This window comes from Epinephelus lanceolatus, chromosome 22 (genome assembly GCF_041903045.1).
Source record: "Epinephelus lanceolatus isolate andai-2023 chromosome 22, ASM4190304v1, whole genome shotgun sequence".
Classification (NCBI taxonomy): domain Eukaryota; kingdom Metazoa; phylum Chordata; class Actinopteri; order Perciformes; family Serranidae; genus Epinephelus; species Epinephelus lanceolatus.
The window spans coordinates 9,675,103-9,685,639 of NC_135755.1; the positions used below are offsets into that span (position 1 = coordinate 9,675,103).

The 10,537-nt window shown below is 44.3% G+C and overlaps 1 protein-coding gene across 2 annotated transcripts in view; it reads right to left on the reverse strand.

Annotated features, from left to right (window-relative positions):
* Positions 1-10,408, reverse strand: part of exoc6b (exocyst complex component 6B) — a 160,758-nt gene extending 150,350 nt beyond the window's left edge. The window contains exon 1 of one of the 2 annotated variants that reach the window (XM_033609791.2): positions 10,223-10,408. In XM_033609791.2, the coding sequence (XP_033465682.2) occupies positions 10,223-10,311 (89 nt within the window). In that variant the 5' untranslated portion in view covers positions 10,312-10,408. The remainder of the gene's footprint in view (positions 1-10,222) is intronic. The other variant, XM_033609793.2, reaches the window with a different exon arrangement.
* Between the last annotated feature and the right edge of the window lie 129 nt (positions 10,409-10,537).

Below are 10,537 nucleotides of genomic sequence, written 5' to 3' on the forward strand. Positions count from 1 at the left end.
GCAAGTTACTCCCTGCAGAATTACAAGGGCCATGCTAAATGTCTGATATGTGAGATTATTTCACCCAGAGCTCTGCAACATGGCCGACATCAAAATCATAATCCTGTTAGAGGTATTTATATTATCATTCGTTATCATTAATCTATGTGGCTGAACCCCAATTATATCTACCACGAGCTGCTGCCCCCTGGTAGGAGATTTAGAGTGCCTCATTGTAGACTGAACAGAGGTCTCAGTCAGCTGCACTTGGCAGGAAGTTCATCAAAACAAAGATGGAGGCACCACAGAAAGAAATCAGATATGCCCCACTGGAGTTTAAATCAAACATCTGGGCTTATTTGGGATTTTTTTTAACATGGAAGGAACCTCCTGCAAAATGCAGCACAATAATGTAACAGACAACACTTCTAACATGGGTGCTGCCATTCAGTCAGCGGGAAAGCAGCAGGCCAAGCAAAGCACCCCAGACGTCCCTCTCCCCAGCAATGCTTTGCAGTTTCTACTGGGGGACCTCAAGGTGTTTCCAGGCCAGATGATCTGGGTTGGGTTCTGGGTCTGCCCGGGGGCCTCCTACCAGTGGGACGTGCCTGAAACAGCTCCAACAGGAGGCTTCCAGGAGGCATCCTGATCAGATGCCCGAACCACCTCAACTGACCCCTTTCGACGCGAAGGAGCAGCGGCTCTACTCCGAGCTCCCTCCGGATGTCCAAGCTCCTTACCCTATCTCTAAGGCAGAGCCCAGACACCCCATGATCTCATTCTTTCGGTCACTACCCAGAGCTCATGACAATAGATGAGGGTTGGGACGTAGATGGACAAGTAAATCGAAAGCTTTGCCTTCCGGCTCAGCTCCCTCTTCACCACGACGGTCCGGTGCAGCGCTCACATCACTCCTGAAGCCGCACCAAACTGCCTATCCATTCTACCCTCACTCGTGAACAAGACCCCGAGATACTTGAACTCCCTCGCTTGGGGCAGTAACTCTCTCCCAACCCAGTGGGGTCAATCCCCCGGTTTCCGGCAGAGAACCATGGCCTCAGACTTGGAGTGTGCTGACTCGGCTGCAAACCGCCCCAGTGCATGCTGGCGGTCACGGTGTGCTGAAGCCAACAGAACCACATCGTCTACAAAAAGCAGAGATGCAATTCTGAGGTCCCCATACCGGACCCCTTCCGATCCTGTCCGTGAATCTCACAAACAGGATCGGTGACAAGGGACAACCCTCGCGAAGTTTGAATTTTGTGCATGCAAACATAGTGACTGACACCACGTGTGACAGATGTGAGGAACATTGCATGAATGAACACTAGAAACGGACTACACCAGACCAAAACCAGTCACAGCAACGACTGGGACAGGGTTAAAGCCCACTGAGCAGGAGTCAGTGGATGGCTGAAGAAAGATCAAGGGGGGCATCCACATCAGATGTGAATGAATGTGTTGGACTGACCGTCTGACGTTGCCATCCCTGCTGACGTAGAGAAAAGACGACTACCACAACATCAAAAATGATCCCTCAGCCGGTCTACTATTTTCTGATGTTTATGTCATGGCCACAAGGGGAATAAACACAGACTGCGTTTATTTTTCCTCAGTTTAACTCATGGTTGGCGTACTTTCACCAGCTGATGGAGCCAGCCTCAGTATTGTTGCTATGGTTACCTCCAGTTTAATAAACCTTGTGCACTGATTTAAACTGTAGTATAACTGTCCTGTGGAACGTCTGTAAATGAGCACCCGAACGCCAATCAGAAACAAGCATTTTCCATGGCCATATAGTACAAAAACCACACATACACACACACACAGGTCCCCTGTCATTGATGGCTAAATCTGAAGAAACTCTCCAGCTGCATGCTGTTAAACACAGGGTGGAGCTCTCTCACACACACACACACACACACACACACACACACACACACAGAGGGAGAGCTGTATAGCTATTGACAGGGCTTCTCGCTGCTTGCAGCAACACGACTGTGGTCGACTGATTAGGCGACGTCACAAACAGCACACCTTGGAATGAGCTCACACAAACACAGATAAGAAACATGGGCGGTTGTGACATATTCAGCTATTTGTGAAGCAGCACACACTGAGTTCAAGTCACTGCAACATCCCATAAACACACAAACATTCTTACAGCACAAACTCACACATTTCTGCATTCATACAATTATGATTTTTGATTTTCTGCCTTGATATTTTTATTGTTTTGTCTTGTTTTTTGCTCGATTGTTCTATTTTTCATTCTCTGAATTAAGAACAACTGCTTTACTCTCTTACTTCCAACATGTAACAGAAGAAAACATTAAAAAAACTTACATTAAAGAAGCTGCAACCAGTTATTTTTTCATGTGTTCAAGTTCATGTTTGTCATTCCAACAATAACAAGTACAGCTTAAAGGGTAACTTTGGGCATTTTCAACCTCAACTCTATTATCCCATGTTTTTGTGTGTAAGTGACTGAAGGGAACAAATATTTTTGAAACTGGTCCAGTGTTGAGTGAGAGCGCTGCAGCTGGCAGCTGGGAAACAGGCCACAGTGTAATCCCCAAGGGCAACCGAGCACTGTCAATGTGCATCCACTAAAAAATGTTGCAGATTATTATACGTGTCTGACAACATCATGGAAAGGATCCCTACAGAAACAGACCTTTATGTTAGATAGTAAGATCATTTTTGTTTAACCAGAACAAACAGAATTTTAGTGTGTATAGAGCCAGCATATTTTCACATTTCATTGGGGAAATTAAGGGCCGTTTCATAGTCGACGCACGCGACGCCAGCAACGCATTTCCTTTCATAGTCAACACATTGAACACAAGCAACGCGGGCGACACTTGAAATGCAATACATCGCTCGCGCAATAGGGGGTAGCAGAGTCACCGGTACATTATGGGTGTCAGACCGGGTGATATTCAGATCAAAATGGCGTGCATTCTGATGCTACTTTTGAATCGGCGGCGGCAAAAAAGTCACGCAAAACGTAAGGATAGGCCTAGTCTGAGTGGGCGGAAGTTCACTGCATAGATCAGCCTCTCGTTGGGCGGAACGAGACACCTGCTGAAGTCCCGCCCTACCACCCCCGGTTGTGTAGCAGTTTTCAACCTTCAACACGTCCTTTACTAACTTTTGCGGTGTTCGATCTTGTGGGGATGTAGCCATTTTTCTGCCATGGTTCGCATCCTGTAGGGCTGTCAACGAATATTCTAAATTCGAATTTGAAAAAAAATTGGACCTTCGAACGTGAAAATTGATATTCGATTGTGGAGAGAAAAAAAACACCACCGCAGCTGTCCTCTTTGCGAGTGGCTGTTGGCCTGGGCCGCTGCACTGAAAGCACTGCATAAGGCCACACCGCCCGCGGAGGTGCTGCCAAGCACAGCGCACCGAAATTCTCGCACGAGCCGGAGCACTTCCATTCACATCAGACGCGCATTTCTCCATGCTGGTTGACAAGCGTTTCCGCTCCCAGCTGTTGTCTCCATCACCCGGCTTGACACATTCGCTCGCGGCTCGCGCAGAAAATAGACCAGAGCCGGCCACGGAGCTGCGCAGCACAGTGCAGCCAGTGTGGAGGATGACACAATCGGTTAACATGGGCGCTGAAAGGAAACTGACTTCGCTTCGAGGCGCTTCGAGGCTCTTCGCAGCGCTTCTGTGACCGGTGTGGCCTGACGGGTCAGAGAGGGGGGGCAAGCGAGAGGTCCGCGGTCGTTTCTAAAGTAATGTTATAGATAATTGTTTTATGTGTTTTAATGTGTAGATATGTTTTCAAAGACGTTTATGTTGAAATAAAAATACCTACAAGTAGTTATGTTTCCTTGTATTACTACATATACAAGTATGTTTCCTTGTATTAGTTTGCCCTCTTGTGGACATAATGCGAAAAAAAAAAATTCGAATGGTTCAAACCTATGAGTTATTTTTAGAAGGAATATTCGAATATCATTTTTGAGCAATTTTGACAGCCCTAGCGTCCTGTAGGCGATATTTTTGTGGGCGTGTTACACCAAAACCTGTTACCCCCCGGCAATATTTTTGCAAGCGCACCGTTGCTGTGGCACCACCCAGAACGATTGTGATTGGTTGAAAGAAATAAAAAAAAGTCGGGGCGATTTTTCTCCAATCTTAAAGTGAGAGTCGGCGCAGCCAGACCTTTCTTTTCTTGAGAAAGGTCTGGTGAGCGAGACTAGGATAGGCCTAGAAGGTGGTATGTCTGTCCTCTGAACTGCAGCAGAGATGAAGATGGCACTAGAACTGTCATATAAATGGGGGTGTGCCCGTACGAGTTCGCAAAGTTTTTCCTCCTCACCCACCATATTTCATACCTGCTTCTTCTGTGAATAACAAAAAGTGGTTAATTTCAAGTACGTCACTTGCATTATCACCCCCGCTGGCAATGCATGGTATTACACGCGTTGCTGCATCGTGTATCAAAAAATGGACGACACATTTTGAGACGCAAGATGGCGGCCAATGCGTCTCAATGCGTCTCAATGCGTCACAATGCGTTCGCGTCTGCATGCCTTTGCGTGGACTATGAAACGGCCCTGCGGGTTAATTTCTAAACCACAGTCGGTGAGTGTTGGAACAGTGGAAAGACAAACCAAGACTGTTTTACTTTTGATTCTTTTAACTTTGAATGAACACGGACGCAGAGCTCATTGAAATTGAAGAGATGTTCATTTCTCCGAGCCTATCTGTGTGAAAAAAAATGCACTTTTAGTGGACGTATTTTGACGTTGTTTGACGCTGTCTGAGCGCCCTGTTATTTGATATAGTGCGTGCTCACAGGTTGCAGGCAGGTCAGCCCTAGCTTCATACTGGAGAAATGTCAAAAATTGAACATCCTATCACTCATTTAGACAAAAGTAGATCGTAAAATACTATCTAAAATCTACTTCCTGGCACCTTTTCCTCGAAATTTTGCAGAACCTCAACGGCAGTGGCTAGTCTGAAGTCTCCCGAGCTGGCTAGCTATGGATACCCAACCCAAAAAAGTAAAATAAAGTGTTTACCAGTGCGTGGGCAGATTTGTTTGTTTTCACTGCCAGCTCTGCAAAGTTAAAACACCAATTAATTATAAAAAGTGCCCTGCACAGTCGCCACCTTGTGGTAAAACACATTAATAAATGCTTATTTAGACCATTAGTCGGCTAATTTAGACTTAATAGGCCATGTTGCCTTCACTATAAGGCTCAAATATGTTTTGCAGCTCCACAAAGATTTCTTTTAATTAATTTTGGTCAAAATAATAGATTAATATACAGTGCATCTTGTGAAACTGTGCTTCATATTTACCTAACTGCATCCGTTTCGTACACTTGTTTGCAGTTTTGCTGCGTAAGTGCTGTTCTAGACACAGACTGGTCTTCTCCTGTTGCAGGGATACTGCTGAGAACCGCTCCGTCATGGGCTGTCCATCTTTCTAATCTCTCAGCGATGTCACTCTTTCATCACTCTTGTTTTTATAACCACAACTGCCCTGTGATCACCAGCGTCTCTGCCCTCAAACTGCTCCTCTGTGTTTATGTGAACCGTAATGCGAGTCTCAGGATAATTGCTGCTGGAACGAGAACTGAGGAGCAGAGTTAGACTCAAAGAGGGGAGGATGAAAACAGAGGAACACAAATCCTCTGACTGATTATTGATGCTCCTGATATTCTGGATATTTCCAATCCTCTGCTAAATATTTGATGTTTAAAATAGACAGGTGTAAATAAATGCTGATAACTCCACAGGAATTTAAACTCATCTCCAAACTGCATATTTTTTGGTGACTATCCAAACTTAGTACTGAGTGAAATCTGGTTAGTTTAATTTCTCTGGCTGTGCGTAGCGGTAAACAAAAATACAATATAAAAATATCCACAGAGAAACACATGGCTTTATGTGAATGTTTGTAACCTGAGGGAGTTAGCTGACTGATCAGTCCTGCTCCTGTCACATCTCAGAGTTATTCTACTGTTAGGGAGGAATGCTGCAGCCGGCCTCGACCTGCACGCTGCTGCTGCTGGAGAACACACTATGACACACCCCTCGAACTCTCGCTGCCAACCTGTTTATCCCTTTGAAGAGTCTTGGTCCCGGGAAAGTCACTATGAGTTGGATGGAACATTAGAATCCTTATGCTTGAACATATGACTTCATTATTGCAGCTCTACCAGTAAATGTAAGCTTATATCAGACTATAACTTTAGTGGTTCATAAGGAATACAGATTTATTCTGTAGATGCTTCGGTTCAAATGAGACCAAATCATGTCAATTTTTAAACCATGACCAAGGCCGAAACGTTAGCGTTTGCTGCGTATTTTTCTTGAAGACTTGCAGCCCCTACCGGCCGCTTACAGAAGTATTTCACCGCTGGAAAGATGGTTGTTTTGACGATATCTAACAACTCATTTGGCCGATAACTGATACCAATATATCTACTCTTTTCTACCTAATTCTAGGGATCATCAAGTCTCTTCTTCTCTGCTGGGCGATATGGACAAAAATTCATATCTTGGTATTTACAGGCTGACTGGCGATACATGATATATGTCTCGGTATCTTCTACAAAATGGGCTACACGTTTTCAACTACAAGTCAAAGCCACATGTGAGATGTCACAAGAAGTTTTATAAAAACGGAGTGTGATCAAAATAAAATGCAAAGACAGGGATTTTATTCCCCTGTTTGAAAATATGAAACAGTTACACCTCCAAAACACTAGTCAGCGGTGAAGTGCTGTAAAGTTTAGTTGATTCAAAACACACATTAAACACACATTAAACATGGCTTAATAGAAACAGTTTCAAACACAAGTACACAAATCAGCTTCATTATAACTCGCAGCATTCACAGACAAACACTTGTCTTTATCTGGACACATTTTCCCCCCAAATACAACATGCTAATGTTTTTAGAACAAGCCTATGGCATTTTACATTGTATAAATTAACCTAGCAGCTAGCAGACTTCTCCTCTTCTCATATGAAGCCAGCGACAACAGCAACATTTAACAAAGGCAACGTCACAAAATTCGGCTCCATTACAACTCACAAGGTTCACTGACAAAACAACTGTCTTATACTAAACACGTTTTCCAAACAAATACAACATGCTAACATTATTAGCACAAGCATATGGCATTTTACATTGTATAAATTAACCTAGCAGCTAGCGTACTTTTCCTCTACTCATATGAAGCCAGGGACAACAGCAACATTTAACAAAGGTAACGTTACAAAATTCAGCTCCATCACAACTTACAAGGTTCACTGACAAAACAACTGTCTTATACTAAACACATTTTCCAAACAAATATAACATGCTAACCGCCGTAACCTGACGTGTACCTCCCCAGAGATGTAACTACACATCTCGGTGACGAATGTAAGCTGAAACCATTTCCCTCAGTGGAAACAAAGCTTTTATTTACTTTAATTTCACAGATAAGAAACAATAAATTGTGAAGACAATAAAGCCTCCACAAAAATAGCATTTTAAGTCTTGTGTGTGATTTATCCTGGCTTCATATGACCAGAGGAAAAGTCTGCTAGCTGCTAGGCTAATTTATACAATGTAAAATGCCATAGGCTTGTGCTAATAACATTAGCATGTTGTATTTGTGGGGAAATGTGTCCAGATAAAGACAAGTGTTTGTCTGTGAACGCTGCGAGTTATAGTGAAGCTGATTTGTGTACTTGTGTTTGAAATTGTCTCCATTAAGCCATGTTTAATGTGTGTTTAATGTGTGATTTGAATCAACTAAACAGCACTTCACAGACACCTCCGCCACTGACTAGTGCTCTGGAGGTGTAACTGCAGAGTGACACACACACACACCACCGCACAAGTATAAATGCTCACAACGGCGTAGGACACACGCGTGCGGCTACAACGTGGGTCTGCCGCACAAGTATTAATCCCTCTTTCCTCATACATACACACACGACTAAATGCATGATCCCTTTCAAACTTACGCCTGGCAGAGATAATAAACCTGCAGATCATTTACTCTATCAATAATCTCTCTATCAGGCCAAAACCCAGAGATTTTTTACCACCAAAGAAGACTGAGAAACTGGAAAATATTCTCGTTTAAGGAGCTGGATTATCCAAATTATACCAATTAACTTTATGCTGATCGACTAATCCATTAATTGACTTATCATTTCAGCTCTGAATTAAAACATCTTACACACACACACACACACACACACACACACACACACACTGTAATGCATACTGCATAAAGGCACATATATTACAGAAAAATTAAGTGACTTTTTTTCATTTCCAGTCAATCTTATAAGACTTATGACAGGGCACCACCTGTCGATATGTCACTCATTATTCCCAGCTACTATTTAAGTCAACAAGTTGCCTTGACACACTGATAAATTAAAGGAAAAGGCAACAAACAACAACATTTTTATCTGTGTGGTACATGAGCTTAAAATAACAGGAATTACAAAACATCTACAGTTTATGGGACAACAGATAAAAATAGCACCAGAAAGGAAACCGTTTATAGGCACTGTCTCTCATCCAAATATATGTTTTGCAGCTAACAGCCTTCATCATCTGATATATCTGCCTATTAAAACCCTCTTTCAAACAACACTATGGTTAAATATATCCGATGATGTAGCTGACAGCTCCAAACATAGACTGTGCTATTATACTTGAAGTGTGCGACTGTTCTCTGGAAACACTGAGACTCACCCTGACAGAAACAGGAAGCTGGAAGAGGTGAAACATCACACACAGAAAAATAAGACTCATGCTGCCTGTGTTGCTCACCATGGCACTGGGCGGCACACAAACACACTCAGAGGAGAATGTGGCAGCCAGAGGTGTCACACAAAGTTGTCAAGTTGTGTTGCAGCTGGATTAGTTAACACACACTCACACACACTTCTCTGGGCTTGCTGACCTCCCATCAGGCACAGTAATTGGCCTAAATAACAAGCGTAAATAGGTGTTACTGTGATCCGACACATTGGGTTCAAGAAGACATCACACACACACTTTTTACAAGCCCAGTTCCTCTGGTGCATTTCCCTGTTCATTCACTACCTATTTCCGTTTTGGACAATCAGTTCAAAGACAACTAGCCAAGGACGCAGTTTATTCTGAGAGAGCGTGCCATTTTTAGAAAACACGCTTCAATAAAACATGTTTTTTTAAGTGGTAACTCAGATAAAATAAACACCAATGAAGGTTCATTTAAAGGACACGAAACAAACTGCAAACCAGGCTGCGTCCTGTCCTGATTTTCGGGAGTCTGACTGACATATAAAACATCTTCACATGAAAGCTGAGCACCAAAAACAGGGCTGTGACCCACTTCAGGTCCAGCTGAAGTCATGCTGCATCCTCCCCACTAATGGGATGTGAAACCATGGAGCCTGGCACAAACCCCAAAACTGAACAGAAAAGTCTTTCAGTCTGTAAGTGCACTTTCCACTAAATGATTACAGCAACAGTCTAAACACATGACACACACCAACCAGTGGCTCTGTGTGTGTGTGTGTGTGTGTGTGTGTATGTGTGTGTGTTATCACCCTAAATTAACCCCAGGAGCTGTGGGGCTCATTCATTGCGCACACACACACACACACACACACACACAGAGGCAGGGCTGTGACAGAGCTGCTGCACTTGACACTCCTTGATATATCTTGTAGCTGCTGCTAACCACTTAGCAGCCGGCTAACTGACAATAACTAGCAACTAAAGCTCCTTCTGGATAAGTTGGCCGACTTGGGCGACAAACACAGGAGCAATTTAACAAACAGGGAGCGCTTAGAAACCAGAAGCAACCTCGGCTCCCATTGTGAGCTGTGACACCAGTGAGCAGAATGTCAATTAGTTAGCTAAGTTAGCTTGTGCTAGCTTAAGTTGCTCAAACGCTTCTGGATAAGTTGACAAACTTTGAGGGCGAAGCTAAAAGGAAAATGTCGGGTTAAATGCGTGTAAGAGTCAGGACAAACTCTGCGGGGTTATACACAAGTGTCCTTAATGTGAATTAGCTTGTTTTTGTGTTTGCTAAAGTTAGCCGGCTAGCTGTCCGATAATGGACACACGCACGTTAAAGTTTTGAGCAAGCTCCCGGAGTCTCGGAGGAGTTGCTAACTTGATGCTAATCACAGCTAGCCGCTGTCCCCGACGCCGAGCTGCGCTCACGGGGGGCAAACCGGGGCTGACAGCCGGGGAGGGACTCACCGGAGGGTCGGCCCGATGCAGTTGGTGTCCGTGCTCTCGATCTCCCGCAGGATGCGTTCGTGTTCGGCGGCTGTCTCCACACTCGCCATCCTGCATGTTGCTGTGGACGGGTCCGAGCTGAGCTGAGCTGAGCCGAGCTGAGCCGAGCGGACTGGCTGCGCTCTCCGTGCGTCATGCAGGAGGAACCAGAGGGTTGGCTCGATGTTTGCACAGAGCAGCCCGAGTGAGCGGGGTTTACCTGGCTGGAAGAGGGACGCGAATGTGGACACAGTAATAAACACCTGTATAATGTTATTTATCACATGTTTGGCTGCA